The sequence below is a fragment of the Nannospalax galili genome, unplaced genomic scaffold, assembly GCF_000622305.1.
Source record: "Nannospalax galili isolate Female #2095 unplaced genomic scaffold, S.galili_v1.0 scaffold2241, whole genome shotgun sequence".
NCBI lineage: Eukaryota > Metazoa > Chordata > Mammalia > Rodentia > Spalacidae > Nannospalax > Nannospalax galili.
Genome location: NW_008344288.1, coordinates 112,357 through 131,341, shown reverse-complemented (window position 1 = coordinate 131,341; position 18,985 = coordinate 112,357). Strand labels below are relative to the sequence as shown.

The 18,985-nt window shown below is 51.4% G+C and overlaps 1 protein-coding gene across 2 annotated transcripts in view; it reads right to left on the bottom strand.

Moving 5' to 3' along the window:
* Positions 1–209: 209 nt before the first annotated feature.
* Foxn1 (forkhead box N1) overlaps positions 210–18,985 on the bottom strand; it is a 27,766-nt gene continuing 8,990 nt past the window's right edge. Inside the window, exons 2-9 of one of the 2 annotated variants that reach the window (XM_008840587.1) lie at positions 13,294–13,445; positions 12,409–12,873; positions 10,327–10,440; positions 8,428–8,558; positions 7,491–7,587; positions 3,166–3,373; positions 2,552–3,043; positions 210–927 (exon numbers count right to left, since the gene is read on the bottom strand). In XM_008840587.1, the coding sequence (XP_008838809.1) occupies positions 608–927; positions 2,552–3,043; positions 3,166–3,373; positions 7,491–7,587; positions 8,428–8,558; positions 10,327–10,440; positions 12,409–12,873; positions 13,294–13,416 (1,950 nt within the window). In that variant the 5' untranslated portion in view covers positions 13,417–13,445 and the 3' untranslated portion in view covers positions 210–607. The remainder of the gene's footprint in view (positions 928–2,551; positions 3,044–3,165; positions 3,374–7,490; positions 7,588–8,427; positions 8,559–10,326; positions 10,441–12,408; positions 12,874–13,293; positions 13,446–18,985) is intronic. The other variant, XM_008840589.1, reaches the window with a different exon arrangement.

The following is an 18,985-nucleotide window of genomic DNA, read 5'->3' as shown; positions in this document are numbered from 1 at the left end:
TGACAGAGCCAGTACTATTAAGTAGCAGGCCCCTGCCAGGGGTCCACAGGCCACATTCGAGGAGGAGTCCTTGCTGTGCTTTTGGAATGAAGACGGAAGAATAAATATAGGAACTTCTGGGAGAGAACATGACTGGAGGGGGCCAGGCCTGCAGAGCACATGGGAATTAGACAGGGTTTGGGGGGAATCTTTGATCTGTCATGAGAGCACTGAGCTTTGGTAACCAAAGCCTTTATTCCTTAGCTGTCCCAGAAATGAAGTCAAGCTCTCTGTGATGTGCTGTAGATACTTCTGGGTGTAAGGCACATGGGCAGGTGTGTAGAGTGCACGTGCACAAGAGCAGAAGTGCGAGTGAGCTGGCACTGGGGGGAGTGCTTTTGTTTCTCTCCAGGATGCTTGTCCTCCAGAGGCCCTGTGTGAAGAGCGGGTAGAAATGCAAGAGAGGCAGCATCCTGGATGGGTCCTCTATCTTCCAGCTTCTAACAAATTGACTGAGTGGCATTGGAGGCAGGCGTTTTCCTTCCTTGACCTTTAAAGTGAGCCCAATGTGGGCAGCCAGCTGGGACTTTCAGACCAGGCAAAGACTGGAGCTGACACTGAGCACAGCTCATGCCAGCGCCATGGGCTTAGAGCCAGGGCTGAGGTACATGGTAGGGCTGGCAGCAGCTGAGGAGGGTGTGGGCTCCAGTTCCACAAAGGCTGAGTAGAGAGTGCTGAGGTGCAGGTCTCCCAGGGTCCCAGAGCCACCGCTGCCTGGTGGTGCCAGTTCACCTGCCCCATTGCCTGTCTCTGCCAGACAGGGACCTGGGGGGAAGCAATGGGCTGGTGGTGGGGGTGGCAGCATGGAGGATGACGACGGGGATGAGGTCACCAGTACCAAGGGATCGAGGGCCAAGCTGTCATCCTTCAGTTGCTCCCACAGATTTCCTAGTTGGAGGGGTGGGGAACAGGAGAGGAGAGAAGTGTCACTTGGGGAACCTCAGAGAGCTAAGTCCAGTCTGCCCCCTACCCAAGCTTTTCACATGCTTCAGATAGCAGGATTGGGGTGACCCTGACTGGGAGCTAACTCTGGCATCAGCTGTGTGACCTCAGGTAGTGGCTGATCCTCTTTGAGCCTCAGATTCCAACTCTCAGGTGACACAGTGTGAAAGCCATAGATGCAAGTGATGCAAAGGCCATGTATTTGAGGGGAAAGTTGAGGGTCCCAGGAACTCTTCACTCAGGCTTCTGCCTAGGTTACCAAACAAAAGGTGGGTTTGTAGCCCAGACCAAAGATCTTCCCACAATGCACCACTAGACCTGATGAAGTAAATAGGCCTAAGCCTCTGCTATCACAGGACCCAAGAGATGGAGGACAGAGCCAGAAAGGATACCTGACTCTGAGGAACAAACAGTGCTAACACTCAATCCCACTCTGGGTCCTGTAACCTGCTTCAAGGTAGGCTAGTGACTAGAATACCTCGTCCTGGGTATCAGCACTGTAGGGCTGAGAAGGAAGACCTGGCAACCTTGGGTTGGTCTTGGTCTCCTGGGTTCCAATCCTAACTCCTTTCTGGTTAAGTGACCTTGAGTGGTTTGTATGACTGTGTGCTTCTGTGAAATGGGTTTAATATCCCCTCCTATTCCATAGGCCCAGATGGGAGAACACATGTTCAAGTCATTAGCAAGATGCCTGATACTCAGTAGGAGCTTGAGGAGATGCTAATTAAGGGCTTTATTTTGGTTTTGTGGTGCTAGGGATTGAACCCAGGGCCTGGGGCATGCTAGGCACATGCTCTACTCCTGAGCCACATCTCCAGCCCTTCCTCTTCAAGTGATGTTTACAGTATCCCACATGGCCTCCTCTATAGCTGCTTTCTCTCTGCTTCAATAGCTGGGCTGGGTTGAGGATCTATGTGCAGCTATTTCTAATAGTCTAAGGTTGGGATTAGCAGCCCCCTCCAAATCTTCTGGGGTCAGTAGCAGGCCCTGGGGGTGCAATGCAGTTTAGATGGGAAGGGGCAGGACTTATATGAGAAGAGATAGGACTTAGATAGGAAGAGGGTGGAGCCTGGCTGCCTGTTGAGTAGAGCAAGCAAGATGGAGAGGAAGGGATAGACCCCACCCCACCCAGGTGTCTATTCTCAAATCTCTCTAAGACTTTCCCAGCTCTGAGGGCTTACATTCTACAGAGTCTGTCTCCTGCAGTGAAGTGTCAATTCTGATAAAAGACAAATACTTCTGGAATGTTCAACATCCCAGTCCCTCATGATCAAATATGCCATAAAATTTCTAGCTCTTCCCAGTGTTGTCAGAACTGAGTGACTTGATGATGAGGTTGGCTGGGACATGTTCAGTACACCAGGAGGAGGGAGATGAGCAAGGACAGTTCACCCCATGTCCTGGATGGCAGGAAGCAAGTCAGTAGTTAGCTTGGACATTCTCTGCTTCAAGTGACTAGAAACCCAGTAGCCAGCAGGTGGCAGCCTAGAGACATGAGACAACCAGGTGACATCGGAAAGAGCACCTCTTCCAGTCCTGTTCTGCCCTCCCTTTCCCTATCCCAGCTTACCCTGGAAGTCAAAGTCAGTGAGAGAGGGGTTGATGGCATCCAGATCAGTGCCAAGGTCTCCATCTGGCAGTAGGGTGTCATGCACAGTCCTGGCTGGGGAAGGCTCAGCCAGCAGCTTGGCCGTATGGCTGGGTGGTGTGTGGGCAGGTAGAGGTGAGTCCTGGGGGGTGCTTGGCTGGGCCCGCAGCTCAAGATGCCCATCTGGTTGTGGGAACAATGGCTGCGGGGGACCAGGAGGGGCTAGGCTGGGGGAGAGGTGTGGGTAGGTCTGCCCATAGCAGGAGGATGCATGACCCCCCATTAGGTCCTGCAGGGGGTTCTTGCCAGGCATGGGGCCTGGAGCTGGGTGCATTGAGTGCAGTGGCTGGGAGAGCGCAGCTGGGGGTGCCAGGGGCCGGATGGGGCCTGGGCCTGCTAGCCCAGGGGGCGGACAGCCCAGTAGTGGAGAGCCCAGCTTCTCCCTCTTGTCTCCAATAAGGCTGTCCAGCTCTTCTGAAAAAGCCCAAGAGAAAACAACATAAGGCCTCTCTCTTTAACCATCATCCAGCCTTGGGACCCTCCCTTAGGCTCTGTCCCTGTCTTTCCTGGCTCATGGGTTGCCCTGCCAGGCTCACCTGGCTTGGCCATGCTTTTGCGCACAGCAATGGGGTCCTTCCTTTTCCACTTCTGCAGCTCCTCCTGCATCTTGTCAATCTTGGCAGGATTGAGGGCCCACAAGCAGCCCTTTCGAGAGGAACTTCCAGATTTGTTCTCTACCTTCTCGAAGCACTTGTTGAGAGATAGGTTATGACGGACAGAATTCTTCCAGCCATCAGGCGCAGTCTGCCAGAGCAGAGCAGAGTAGAGAAAGAATTCAGGTTGGGCTCAGACAGCAAGAAATGGCTCCAGGTTTTGGGTTCTAGAGAATTCCTTCACCAACTTTGGGCACAGAACTTCTGCACACTCTGTGGTTTGAGGCCCTCAGTACCCAAAACATGCTCAGAACCCTTTAGTGATAGGAAGGATTTTGGTAGGAACCTTGACTACAAGTTATTTTCACTTAAAATCTAAACCTGACTTCATCTTACCTTGCCTGGACCATTCAGAGGACTGTGATTCTTTTTTCTTTGAGGAAATTTCTTATTCTGTAGCCCACAGCAATTTCTTATTCTGCTGGCCTCACAGCAATCCTGCCTTAACTACTTTTTTTTTCTCTTTAAATTTTTGTTTGTTTTGACACAGAATATTATCATGTAGCCCTGGCTGGCTCAAACTCACAGAGATCCACCTGCCTCTGCTTCCTGAATGCTGGGATTAAAGGTACGAATTACCATGCCCATGCCCAGCCCCTTTTTTAATTTTTAAATTTATGTTTATGAATGTTTTGCCTACATGTATGTAAGTGTACCATATGCATGCTTGGTGCCTGAGGGGGCCAGAAGAAGACATTGGATCCCCTGTACGAGTTACTGATGGTTGTTAACCGCCATGTGGGTACTGGGAACCAAACCCTGGGTCCTCTATAAAAGCAGCAAGTGCTCTTGACCACTAAGCCATTTCTTCAGCCCCCATCCTCCTGCTGGAGATTGAGTGCTGGGATTACAGGTGTGAACCACCATATCCAATTTGTGATCCCTCTTAACAGGATGACTGGTAAATGCCACCCAGGCCTCTTGCCTATGCCCCACAGACGCAGGATGTATCCACTGGGCCTTCTGACCTATATACCTCCTCTGAGGAAGGGGGGGCACTATTTCAAGGTCTCTGGGGCCAGCTTTAAAGTAGACACTAGCAGGAACTGTACAATGTTCCTCTCCTGGGAGGGCTTCATCCCTTCTGGAGCAAACTGGGCAGAAGATGGTGGGTGAGCAGATGGAGTTTGGGCATGGGCAGCAGTTGCCTATATGTTTGATTGCACATCTGGTGCTGATGCATACAGGTGTGGTAGTGTATGTGTGCATGCACTCAAGTTCTAAGATGTGTTTCTTAGATGTGAGTGGAGTCTCTTAGCAGGAGTCTGAGAACTCCTGAATGAGGATGTCTGTGTGTGAGAGTGTCTCTGGGTACCTGTGTGTATCCATGATTGAGTGTGTGGGTGTGAGTTTGCATGAGTGTGCCCTGGAGGCGTGCCCTGGTGGGGAGGCCAGCCCTCAGGCAGGGGGTGCTCGTGCCAACAGAATAAACACCCATTAGGAGGCCCGGTCATGCCACCAGTGCAGTAATTGTGCCCAGGGAGGGTTGTAAAAACCATTAAGCTGACTCAGTTGGGTGAGAGGCGGTGGCGGGGGAGCCTCCTGCCTCCCACCTCTGGCTCAGTTACAGGCTCTATGACTGCCCCGGCCCAGCACGGGGGCTGACTGTAGGTAGAGCCACCACTCTGGCTGGTGGATCTCCTTTGCCCTCACTCCTTGGCTCCTCTCCCTTTCAGCCCCTAGTTTCTGGTTAATGAAGGATGGCCACGCCTTCCTCCCAGCTCATTTGCCCCAGGGTACAGCCAAGCTGAATCACGCCCAGCAGAACCGGGCCCTGATGCCAGTGTCACTTGAGCTGCTGGTAGTGGCTGCTGCAGTCTTTCTTGGGGACAGCTAGCCTGTCATGGGCTGTTTCAGATGATCTCCAAGGTTCCTGGGGTCACCAGGGAGGATTCTTGAACTACTAGACTGCTTTTGACTCCCACAACAGTCTCTACTAGGTGTCAAGATTCTGTCGTCCCATGGGCAGAGTTAATGGGCACTAGGGACTTTTATTGCCCCATAAACTTGTGGCTTTGGGATGCCAGGGCAGCCCCCACCCCAGCCACTTCCTGTTTGGAAGAGGGATGGATGGTCAGCACTAACAATTATGTCCAGTGGCTGGACACTTCCTCAGTACCATATCCTTGACTCATGGGGCTATGGGACGCCCACATCAGCTGCCTTGGGAATGAGTGCTGCCCACCCCAGAGTCCACTCTGTTCTTGCCTCGAAAAATGACCTCTAAATGGGGAATGAGAGGTGGAAAGGTGGAGGATCTTTGAATTCTTTCAACAGGAAGATCAGAGGGGAACTGTTGATTTAGAAGAAATCTATGTGCCAACTGGTCCAAACTGACATGCTACAGAGGGGGATCTTCAGGTCCAGAGAGGAAGAGTGTGACCCTGGATCACATGAGGAAGCAATAACAGGGCCGATTCCAGCTCTGTTCCACAGCTAAGGGCCCTGCCTAGGTTACCCCACAGGGTCTGCCTCGCCAATGGGGCTAGTCCCATCCTCACACATTCTCTCTCTGAAGTCAAATGTAAACTCAGGTATGAGGGAATGATGCAACCAGCTAAGAACAACAACCAAACCAAAAAAAGCTGTCAGACCTCTTCACTCTTCAACCCCATAAAACAGGGATTACACAGCTCCCAGGAAAAATAATTAAGCCAGGAAGATGAGATGTAGGGAGGGGCAGAGACCATGCCAGGAGTGGGCAGGGAGGAAGGCCTGGTGGGGGGCAGGGCCCTCACTTCCCTTTCTCTGCTCTGGTCCTTGGAGGACCCTGCCACAGCTTTAGGGTTAGGTGAGCTCAGACCCCTACCCCCAGATGCTGGGGGTCTAGAGCAGCCCTTAGGCGGTAATGCTTCTGTTTTTTAGAACTTTCTAGACTTTCCCATTCCTATCCAGGCCATATTAAAAAACCCCTTTGCCAACTCCATCTGGTAGGAACACAGAAGACTTGACTGAACACCAGCTACCAATTGTCAGGCAGGACAATTGAGCAAAATTGGGGCAGGAACCTTTCACTGCAGATGGAACTGACTCCGGATTAGTGCCTTAGTGAGAGCCCTCTGCCTGAGTAAATGAGATAGTATCCACCAAGGTTCAGGTTTTAAGGGAGACATAAGCTTAGCTTTCCTGTACCCACCTTAAAAGATGTCTATGCAAGAAAGCCTGATGTGTGTGCGTGGGGGGGGGCATGTGTCAAGAGCAAGAGGGTTGTGCATGAAGCCAAATAGCTTGACCTAGTAGCTGATCCACCTGCTCTGTGACCTTGGAAGGATGGACTACCCTCTCTGACAAATTTGCCCATCTGAGGGTACCTGTCATGCACCCAGGAGGTTGGACCTCAGCAAGCCCACCAAAGGCACCAACTCTGCCTAGTCAACCCAGAGATGTGACTCCCCAGGATTAGATGAAAAGTTAGGGGTCACCCAGTCTAATCCTGCCTCCCATACAGGAATCTTTTCCAGGGTCATTTGGAAGCCCACTGGGTGTGACCTCTACCTCATATCATAGCCGTTACACACTGAGGATCCCATGGCTTAGTTTCTCCGAGGGTCCTTCTCAGCCTTCTTCCTTCTGTCCCAGGGGTGCTGGGAGAGAATTGGGGTGAGTTCCCTGAAATCCCTTATGTGGGGAATAGGAACTAATGCTGCACAAGGGGTTGGAGAGTCAGCCAGGTCCCTGGGACACCCAAAGACTGTAAGCCCCACACCCCACTTTCAGGCACAACTGTGGCTTAGTGTGCTGCCCACAAAGGCAGATGCTAATCTCACTCTGGAAGGTGATGGGTTCCAGCACCCCTGTCACCTTGGAGACCAACTGCAACTTGGAATTCCTCCAGCCCCAGAGCACCCAAGGCTGGGAACAATCTCATATCTTCTCTTTCTCTCCCAATTTGGAGTAGGTATCTGCCCCCCCAAAGCCTGCTAGGACCAATGTTACTCCATTCCCCCATCTGAAGATTTGGATTCAGCTGCTGAGTAACCTGGGGAGTAAGTAGCTTGAGCTCTCTGTTCTCCACAGAATCCTCCACTTTTTTTGCTACTGAGGCTAGAGCCCAGTGTCTGATCCACAGGAGACAGTGCTCTGCCTGAGCCACACTCCAGCCCCAGAGCCCCTTGGGAGTTCTGCCCTTCAGCATGAACACAAGGGAAAGCATATTGAGGCCAAGATCCTCCCAGCTCTCATGAGAACCCCTCTCTACTCAGACTCACCTTGAAGTAAGGGAAGTGCTCCGTCATAAAATTGTAGATTTCACTGACTGGGAGGCTTCCAGTTTTACTGTTCTTAAGGGCCATGAAGATGAGGATGCTGAAGACACAGAGAGTACCCCTGAGAGTCTGATTGTCTGACCAGGGCCCCACCTCCCCTAGTCTTCCCTTGGCTGAGAGGCTCTGTTAGGTTGAAGTTGAATTATATGAGGGGCTCATGGAATCTGAGAAACCAGATTGCTATCTGACTTAGCCACTTAGCACTCACTAGCTGTGTGAGCTTGGGTGAGTGTCTGAATTTCTCTTAGCCTCAGTTTCTTCTGCTTTGAAATAGAAAACAAAACAAAACAAAACAAAACATAGTAGCTCCCTCAGAGTCTTAGAGAATGAAGGTTTCACACACATTACATCATTATGTGGAAACAATCATGACCATTCGGCCCTCAGTGAGTGTGCAAATGTTGGATCATAGGGAAGGAATAAGACTTCTTGAGCCCTTGCAATGTGTTAGAGACTGTCTTGCCCACTTTCTCTTGGTTAAATCTTCCAACAGCCTGAATTTCTGTCTCCTTTCCCAGATAAACAAACAGAGCTTCACAGCTAGTAAATGTCAGAGCTGGGCCTTCTCTGTCTGGGAAGAGAGGGGGAAGCTGTGAGGTCCCTCATCTCCCCTAAACTGAGGCCTAGGATGGGACCTCACAGACCCACCCACCCAAGGTGCATCTGCTGGGTCCAATCAGAGATAAGACTCCCTAGGATCTGACAAAAGGTCAAAGATTACAGATCTACTCCCCATCCCCTGCAGGAATCATTTTTCCAGCATCCTTGGAAGGTACTGGGTATGACTTCTAATGACTTTTATATATTTAGGCTTCTGTGCCTCCCCAAAGGCCCTATATAATAGCTCCTTATTCTGCCTCAGTAGTGCTGGGTCATGTACCTGTAGGAGTAGATAGGTTTGGGAAAGAGTGGCTGGTGCCCATCAGCGCTGGCCTGGGGTGCAATCCTCTGATATGGATAGTGAGCAGAGCCAAGGTAGGGCACAGGGTAGCTACCTCCACCTGGAGAGTACTGTAGAGATTGAAGGGGACAGAGTGATCACCATGGTTCCCAACCTTCCCAAATGGGGTTCTTTTCCTCCATTCACATACATCCAGAGAGGGAGCTGAGGCTAAGATTAACCTCATGGGCTCCATACCCAATAACACGGCTGAGGAGTGGGCAGGGAGCTGACCTTTTGGGCTTGGGCAGAGATCCACACTCCAGAACCCAAGCTCTCAAAGGCCTCCAAGCTGCCTTCTAGCTTTTTCCTCTCAAGCCCTTCGGGTACTCTGGTTGCTATGGTGATGGGATGGAGATCCACCTGTAGTTCCTGGACTTTCCAGGCTGGCACTTTAGGCCTCCCATACCTCTCCTGGAGCTCAGGACCGGAAGAGGGATGTCCAGCCTGGGTGTGTGCTGGGCACGGCCACCTTTTACAAGTTTCAGTGGCTCTTTGAAAGAGCTGGTCATGGTGGTGGGCAGGTAGGGGTAGGAGGTGATTTTACAGTGAAGGGAGTGGCTGCAGTGCCAGGGATGGTGTTTTATGGGGGCTGGGGGTTGGAGACTCTGACTCCCCAACTGCTCCAGGCTGAAGTGCTCTTTCCAGGTCACCGAGAGACACTTAGTGCCTGAGTCACCTTCTCTCCAGGCTCCATAAAGCCCTGGGTGCGGCCATCTTGTTTGAGGGGTTTGAAGACTGCAGAGGGCATCAAAGCAAGGCCAAGCACTATGAGGCCAATTAAGATCTGCTGTCCACTGTCATCCTGTGGTGGCTTGGTCCCTATGTGACCGATACATCTCCTACTTTGGGTCAGACAGGGAGCTTCAGGAAAGCTTAGGCCCCTGCAGCCAGGCCCTCCTGAGAAGGGAGGATGTCCCCTCATGTCATATGTCCCTCTGCTCTTTTCTGTTACTTTCTATTCCCAGAGCAGGCAACTTGACCCATCTCTTCCTCAGCTTGCCTTTTGGCTTGGCTAGGATCAGGGCCAATGCCAGAGCTGGGAGTAGAACCTGCTCCACAGGCAGGGCCTGTCTGAGTGCCAGGCTGCAGGTGGATGGAACTGGGCGCTGGGCAGCCACTTGCTCTGTCTTGCCCGGTGACTCCAAAGGAACTGCCTGGCTGCTCTGGGGCTCTTTCTTTCTCTTTAAAAAGCTCTCCATCCCTTGGCAGTGTGGGGCAATTAGTTGGCATCTCATCCATTTGGGAAGGGCTGAAGTGGGCAATGGGGTGGGGAAGGGCCAAAGATGGTAAGGAGTTCTTTGGTGTGAAGATGCCTCTAGCCCCACACTTGGTGTCCACCCAGTCTAGACCAAACGGAAGTTTAAGGACAAGGTCATATGGCAAGGTGTGACCTAGATGGGAGCCCTTTGTTCCCTGCCCTGCTCAGCCTGTGTGTCACACCACACACCCCTTTCCTCTCTGTCCCTTCTGTCTGGGATGGCTCTTCTCCTCCTTTCTTCCGTTGGTTCACTTCATGACTCTGCCTCAGTTTTAGCCCCACTTTCTGTTTGAGACTCCCCAGCCTCTGCCAGGGGTTCAGAGAAGTCCTGAGTACCCCTAGAGAAGATCAGTATCATTTCTCTTTCCACTAACTACTGCTCTCCACATGATGTAGCTCAGCCAGAGGTTCAGGACTCTGCTATCCTTACCTGCCCATGCTGACATGCGCACACACTCACACACACACTTGTGTGTGTGTGTGTGTGTGTGTGTGTGTATATATATATATATAATATAGTGATACCCACATAACCTCCTGAGAACCCTGGGAGGCATACCCTCTTGCCCCAGACCCACCTGATGGAAGGGGGGTTGGGAAGGGCAGTACATGTGTTGCAAGGGAGGCTGGTAGCAATACATCCCAGGACCACTGTCCAGAGCTGGGGGCTTGACCTTGACTTCTGACCCCTGCTGGAAAAGAAAGCAGATGGTGTTGTTTCCCCACTTCCTCTTCCCCTTGTTCTGAACTTCACACAAAAGCACTCTTTCCTCTGATTCTCCCAACTCTGACTCCTGGGGAAGGTCAGGGAACAGAGAAGGATAGAGGCTTTCCAAACTCAACAAGTCAGTGATGGGCTAGGCCGGAATGGATAGTTTCCTATACCTTCGCTGCAGGTGAGAGGCACATATTAGATTGTCAAAGAGGTAGGGGAAGCCTATCAATAGTCACATAGGCTTAGGTGGAACTGAGATCTTGGGGAGGCCTTTGTGGAGGCCCCATGTCCTTAGGGCCTATCACACAGCTGAGCCTTGAGTGGAGACAGCAAGGGTGTGCAGCTAGGTCCTGGCAGGTAGACAAACCAAAAGGGATTGGATGTCTCTTCCTTGGATTCCCAGGGGCCTTGGGAAACCAGCACCTGAGCCCAAAGGGACAAAAGCTAACAGTGACCTCTTTCTGGATTTGCCTCAGGGACACTGTTGTAGAGATTACCATAATCACAGAATCTTGGGCCTGGAAGGGCCAGGAACACCACTGTTCAACCCCTTCATTTGACAGATGATGGGGCTGAGCCCAAAGAGGGGAAGTCACATGGCTCAAGTTACCCAGAGAGTCAACTGCGCAGTAGTGGGCCCTCTGGGTGTAGCTCCATGGTGCCAGGTAGCCTTGAATTTCAGCTGCTCTATTTACAGACTGTGGATACCCTGGCAAGTCACATGGTTTCAACCAAAGAAATCAGGTCCTGATTTGCAAGATGGAGAGAGTGGGGGCTCTCTAGAAGGTTGTTAGGATTAAATTGAGCCCCAGAAAGAAAGCATCTTGAAGAACGAGCAGGAGTGGCACTGAATGGACACTGGGGAAGAGTCGTTGGTATGTTGCATGCCTCTCTGTGGCTGCTGCCATGTTCAAGGGGCCTGACAAGCTGTCAGGGCACCAGATCTAGGACCTCTCCATCTTCCTTCCTATTGGGAGTGGCTGAGTTATAATGGGCCTGTTTGGAAGCAGGAGGTGAGGAAGGCTGGTGGGCGCCTGGAGGAGATGGAGCCCAGGCCAACCCCATTCAGTCATTGCTGTGGAGACCTCCAGACCTGCTCCCACAAGAGAGCAGGAAGCACACAGTTTTTTTGCTTCCTAAAGGGACAGTCCTATGAGACAGGGACCTTTAACCAGGAGTGGGGCTCAGAGAAGTTGAGTGACTTGCCCTAGGTTACACAGCTTGCAGGTCTGATTGTGGGACATGCCAACTTTCTAAGGTGTTTCCAAGGCAGTTAGATGAATACATGGAGGCCTGCTCTGAACAAAGAATAGAACCAAGAATATATGTGCAAGTCTAGCACTATGGACACTAAGGTAGGAGGATCGTAAGTTCTAGGACAGCCTTGGGCAACACAGCTAATTCCTATCTCACACACACAAAATAAATAAAAAATAAAAGTAGGGCCTGGAAGAGGCCTGGAGATGCCTTAAGAGGTCTTATGAAGTCTCTCAACTCTGCATTGGTTTGTAGGGGGCTTGTCTCTCTGGAATGTATTTTCCTCTTTACATTTGCATATGGGCATGTTAGTCTGGCAGGGTGTTCTTGACCCTTAAACCAACAGAGAAGTCACCCTCTGGAATTCTGACTCAGAGCCTCTGGGAAGCTGCCAGCTTCCTTCCCCTGACGTGCTTCCCCCACCTGCCCCTTCTATGCCCACCAGGCTACATCTCCTCCTCAGGTGACCAGCAGGCTCCTGAGTCTTTGCACTTGTTGCTTCCCTGGAGCTCTGATCTTGAGACAAGGTCTCAATATACAGTACAGGCTAGCCTCCAACGTGGGCAATCCTCCTGCTTCAGCCTTCCTAGTACTGGGATTACAGGCATGTACCATCATGCCCAGCTTAGAAGATTCTTCCTAGACAGCCAAGAGAAGAGATGGGAGGCACTTGGCCACTAGTACTCACCAGGACTTGGCTGTGCTCCTGGCTGGAATAAGGGAGCCCATTGCACCAGGCCTCTGCTGAGAAGCCAGGCAGGAAGGCCTCAGCCTCCCCCACATCCACGGGGATCTCCTCAAAGGCCTCCAGTGCCCCTGGAGTCTTAAAAGAGTGTCCGTCGAGGGCCATGGCTGTTTGGGCCTCGGGGAAGATGTCCTCATGGAAGTGCCGCTTGTATGGGTGGAAAGGCATGTGGTTGCCTTTGAGGAAGCGCCCTGGGCTGTCTGTGGAGCCCTCCTCAAAGCTGAAGCCAAGATACTTGTCTGAGGGAGAGAGGCTGAAGGGGCCCAGGCCTGGTCCAACTGCGCAATGGCCCTGGACTTGCTCGGGGCTTGGTGATGCAATACTTGGGCTGTGAGGGGGCAGTGAAGGAGCCTTCTCTGGAGGACCATCGGGCACAAATGATGATGAGCAGGTGAAGTTGGCATGCTTCTGGGTAGACAGAGGTGAGAGAATTCATAAATGGAGATTGACCAGGGGACCTGCCAGGACCCCACTCTATGCTGAGATAATAGAGCCTGTGGCTAAGTTCACAGGAGGAATCAAATGATGGCAAAGACACAAGCTGCCCTAAGGAAGCCCAATATGATAAGGGCATACTGCCCCTAAGCTTGGGAGGCCCCAAGACTGATGGACCTCTACACCTTGCCCTAGGAAACCCCAAACAAAAGGAATGAATAGAGATTAATATCTGAGCCCTTTTGGGTCTCAGAGGCATTAAGTACTTGTTTGCTGGTGGAAGGGACAAAGTAGACCCTGGAAAGTTCTTGTGTGGGGCAATGACTGTCTACCTGCTGCCCATATACCCAACCAGGCCTGTCCCAATGCCAGGCCTAGGTGCCAGGTACTTACGCTCTGTGGGGCAGGGGAGCCTGGGAGGCCCGGAGCCTGCATGAGGTTCCCTTGGGGCTCGCCTTCCAGTCGGGTAGGGCCTGGCAGTGAGACGTCAGACTGTGGCGGGAGTAGGGACACCATCACCCAGTCCTGGCCTCGAAGAAAGCCGGCTACAGTGAGAAAGAGGACCAAGGTCTAGGGGTGACCAACCCCAGGCCCACGAGTTCCACTTCCACCCCTTTCTTGGGCTGGGATCCTGTCTGCAGCTAACCATCTGATAAGGCAGAGAGGGAGATATAGGGATGGAGAGAGGAGAGAGGATTGAAGAGAGGAGAGAGAGAGGAGAGAGAAAGGTGAGCCAGTCATGGTAGTACATTGATACATGCAGGTAGGCAAATGTTGAGGAGGATGAAGCAGGAAGATCATGGGAGAGAAATGAGCCAGATAGGCCCCTCAGAGGAGTTTCATCTGTTCTCAAGCTTTGCTGGTTCAAGTGAAACAGTGAGCCCCTGGTTCCTGGCGAGGCCTGGGTACTTGTTTTCCTGTGCCTGTAGGCTAGGTGATCCTATTCATCTAGCTGGGAAGGGCGGGGGCGGCTCTGTGTGTGTGTGTGTGTGTGTGTGTGTGTGTGTGTGTGTGTGTGTGTATCGCGGGGGGGTATGTGAGGGGGTGATGGAACGACCCCACTATGATAGAGGGTGGTGGGTATAGCTATCTTTTGTCTTTGTGTGTGTGTGTGTGTGTGTGTGTGTGTGTGTGTGTGTGTGTGTGTAGCTAGGAGGTATGTCAGGGCTTGATGGACAGCAACTCCAATGATACAGAGTCTGGGTCTTAGAGATCTTGCTTGTGGTGCCCATGGGGTATCTGGCAAATGATGTTTTTACCTGCATCCTTCAAACTTTTATCTGCGCGACTTTGTTCCAATCATTTCCCCTTTATGTTTTTCTTTTCTTTTCTCCTTTTCTCTCCTCTCCTCTCCTTTTCTTTTTCCCTTTCCTTTCCCTTTTACCCTGTCCTCTCCCCACCCCTCCTATTCCATACATGGGGCTGAACTCAGTGCCTCAAGTCCCCCAGCTACCCCCTCATCCCCCACCACCGCCACTTTCTGAACTCTTCACTTTGCACATGAAAAGCTGAGGCTTGGACTAGATCTGAGGGCTGAGACCTTCGGAACTGTAAGAGAACCTTGACCCCAGCACCATGGAGTGCCTTGAAGACCTGGGGTTCAGTTCCAGGCCCTTCATTCCCAGCTGTGTTAGCAAAGCACTCTGCACTTTCATAGCAGCGCCTGGAAGCAGGACAAGTGATAGGACCTCACGCAGGGTGGAAAGAAATCATGCAGAGAAAGCATGGAGCCTGGTGCCCAGCAAGGCCAGGGCTTGATCCCTGTCAGCTCTTGTTGCTAGTAGAATTATCTCTCGTTATTAGTAGAATTGTCTCTGTAACTCTTTTATCATCAGCCTGTCCCTTTACCTCCCTTCACCCCTGCAAAGGCATCAATAACCCTTAAGTTTATACCCATTGTCCCAATGTTCTCTAACAACAGTCACCATTTTCTGAGGGCCTGCTTGGACTGGCTACTGTGCAACACTTTGGATGGTCTTTACTAAGCCAAGGATGACCTTGACCTCTTTTCCCTACCTTCCCAGTGCTGGGATTACAGCCATGTACCTCCATGCCATTTTGTGCTTAAACCCAGGGGTTCTTACATGCTAGGTAAGTACTTTACCAATTGAGCTATATCTCCAGCCCTTGTTCTTATTTTCTGAGATAAGGTCTCATCGTGTAACCCAGGCTGGTCTTGAACTCATTATTTAGGCCAGTCTAGGCCTGAACTATTGGCAGTCCTCTAGCCTCAGCCTCCCAAAGGCTGGGCTTATGGGTGTGAGCCACCATGCCCACCCTCCTCAGTGTTGTTCATTGGTTTATTGAAGCAAGGCTGTGAGGATGGCTCATTATTAATCCCACCTTTCAGATGATAAAACTGAGGCCCAGAGAGGCTTTGTAACTTCCAAAGTCACACAACCAATCCTTAACAGAGTCAGAACTTGAAGCCATGCATGTTGACACACACCTTTAATCCCAGCATTTGGGAGGTGGGAGCAGCTAGATCTCTGTAGGTTCAAGGCCAGCATGATCTACATAGTGAGATTCTGTCTCAACAGAAAAAGGGGTGAGGGTGGATGGAAAGATGTCTCAGTTGTTAAGAGCACTGGCTGTTCTTGCAGAAGACTGGGGTTCAAATCCCAGCACCCACATGGCAGTTAACAACTGTCTGTAACTCCAGATGCGGGGGATCCGATACCCTCTTCTGCACTTCAAGGGCACTGTACAATACGGGTGCACTTATACATATGTAGGCAATATACTCATACACATTAAATAAAAATAAATCAATCAAAAAAAAGAAGAACTTGAACTCAACTTTTGGATAGCTGGCTCTAGCTCCTCTCTTGGCTTCTACATTTGATGAGAGTCAGAGCCTGGTGGGATGTGCCAGGAGCTAGGCAGCACGAAAAACCAGAGGTTTCCACTTAATCCTCCTACCCAAGACCTCTCAAGCCACTGCAGGGCAGCTGTGCTGTTCTTGGAGCTCTGGGAGACAGGGAGGGCCTCACTGGCCTGAGCTTTGCCCAGTCAGGGGTTGATACAACTTTGTTGAATCAGCCATCTATGGAGAGGCTAATGGGGATATGAAAGGAAGGGAACCTGTCCAAGGTCCCACAGAGATTCAGCCTGGGAGGGGGTTGGTAGCTGAGAGCCAGGTGGGATTCTGGAGAGGGAAGGCTCCCCCGCCCCCTCAAGAGTCCCCATTGCCCCGTCTCTATGTCCCAGCGCTGGCTCGCTCCACAGTGCTAAATGTGGCATGACGGGGAAGCGTGGAGCTGGCCGTAACTGGACACCTCAAGGGAGCATGCAAGAGGCCTCTCAAGGTGCGGGACAGCCTATCTCTGGCTTTGCATGACTGCTGGCCTGGCCCTTGCTCCCTTCACAGCTCCTTTTGGACAGCTTGGGTCTGCCTGCCACACCTCTCCCTGGCCCAGAGCTGTCTTCCTGGGAGGTGGCGCCATGAACTTGGCGCCTTCCAGATGCAATCCCAGCCCCTCCAGGTGTGAGGCCAGAGGCCCTTTCCCCCAGATCTGAGGCTGTGCAATGGGGGATGGGAGAACATTGGTGGTTAAGAGCAAGGCTTTGAACTTGGGTAGATCTGACTTCAAGTTCCAGCCTTGTCACATTCTGGCTGTGTGACTTTGAACACACTGTGTAGTCTTGTATTTCACTTTCTTCATCTGATAAGTGGGATATGTGAACCTATCTCACTGGGTCCTCAAGAAAATTAAGTGATATGATGGGTAAGGTGTTGGCACCCAGAAAATGCTCAGGGACACATGGCATATATCTGGCCTCAAGTGGCCAAATGTGACTGAACCTAAGGGCCTCTGACCCCAGACTCTATAGTTTCCTTGGTAGTCTTGCTCCTTCCAGCCTGATAGCCCAGGGAAGAGGGGCTAATGACACTGTTTGTAGATGGCAGCTGCCCTTGTTAGACCTCCTCTCTGCCTGTTCATCACTCAGCATGGCCTTTGGAGGCTGAGACGTAAGGTCTACTCCTTTACAGACTTGAACCTGCTGGGAACCACCCTGAGCTCCAGCTCTGCCTTCTTCTCCTGAAGGTCTTCTTTGCCCAGAAGCACCCCTACCACTCCCCATCCTTGCCTCAGCCCTCTTCCCAGGTGGTGTTATCTACAGAAGCTCTGGCTCAGATCCTACATGTCAGGGGCCTTCTGTTCACAGCCAGGACTTTCATATCCTGGCTTGACCAAACCACCACCCCATCTCCTCTAAATCCTTAAGAGACTGAGAGCTTGTCTCTGCAGAGCTTAAAGGCCTGCCCCTTAGTTTGCATGGAGGATGAAGAAACCCCAGAGTGGTCCTCACCCAGGCTTTCTTCTGAGTAGATTCTGTAAATGATGACTCCTGACTCAGTGTACATGGTGTCCCCTTGGTCCCTAGAGCTAAGGGTCCCATAAAGAGATAAACTGACTCTTCTAAGAGCACACAGCTCAAAAAAGATGGGTCCCTCAATCAACTTTATTCTAAAGAGTGCACCTGCCTCAGGGGCTGGACAAAGGGCCTCCTTTTGTTGTTATTTTGGGAAGGTCCTTCCAGCTCAGGAGGGCTCACTATGGGGCGAGAAAGAGGCATCCTGGCCCAGCCTCTTTCTGGAGCAGTGGTTAGAACTCTTAAAACCACTGAATTGGAGTTAGATGTCTGAATCCTAATCATGGTGAGAATTTGGCTGGACAAATTGCTTAACTTCCTTCCCTGGGCCTCAGTTTCCTCATCTGTAAAATAGGGCTAATAATACATACCTCTCTGGGGGATTAGATGAAATATTGCTTGTAAATAGCTTAACATACAGTACGTGCTCAATAAATGATAGCTATTATTAATAATTAGCAGTGGGACAGAGTTAATTTAAGGCATGAGTTCTGGTGTGGGGGAGGGAGCTCCTCTTTCCTGCCTCCTAGCACCATCTCCCTGACATCATCTTCCTCCACTGGCAGTGGCTGAACTTCCTTCCTCTTGACTCTGGCCTCCACGGCCATTTCAGTCATCTCCCTGCAGTAGGGCCAGTGGCTATGGAAACTTGCATGGACTGGAATGGAAAGGTTAGGGTGGCTCTACTGCTTTGGATCCCTCAGGAGGCCATGGTGGCACCAGTGTCCTGACTCTGGCATCTGAATTTGGAAGGACTATTTCACTGCCATCATACCTCCACCTTACCTCTTCTGGTTTCAGGGAGCACAGTGGGACGTGTACCAGTATCAACAAACCGACTTCCCTCTCTTATCTTTTCCATTCCCTTCCCCTCCTCTCTTCTCGCCTCCTAAATTCTGAATCCCCAGAGCTGGCCCAGCACACGCTCATGACCCCCCTTGGTGGGCTGGAGGCCAGTGCTCTAGAAGTAAGATGTGCCCCAAGGTCCCTTCCGTGGTGAGACTGTGCCCATTGCAGACCCATCCCTTTGGAGCCCTCTGAATTTCACCCTTTGCATTTGCATCATTGCCTTATTTTTGCTTCCCTTTGCCCCTAAGACAGTGATGTGGCATGCTGGAGCCTGCTGGCACAGGCTTTGGGGAGCCAAGTGCACCCAGCTCTTCCAATTCTACATTCAGTGAAATAAGGGCAGATTGGCCATGGTGACAGTACATACCCACAGGAAATTTCAAATATTACAAATCACAATCTACCCGCTACTTCTGAGAGCTGATATTTGGTAAACATTTGCTAACACACAAATAGGGGAGCAAGATCATTAGCCCCATTTTTCAGGGGAAAAAATACCTGAGGTTCAGAGAGAAGAAATGACATGTCCAGGGCCAGACAGAGAAAATGGAAAATCCTGACTCTCAAGCCTCAAGAGCCCCAGATACACTTATACCATCCAGGGTTACAACTTTGGCAAGACATGCTGAAGTCCCTCTCAGGGTCTGGGCATCCTCTTCACCCTCTGCTCTCTGAACTCTGTCCACAATCCCTGTTTGGGAATAAAAGTAGACTTGATGGGCCCTGGAGTCAAGGAAGAGAGAGGGAGGGAGGGAGAGAGAGAGAGAGAGAGAGAGAGAGAGAGAGAGAGAGAGAGAGAGAGCGCTCTCTCGCGTGGGGGGGGAAAAAGGGAGAGAGGGAGGGGGAGATACAGACAGAC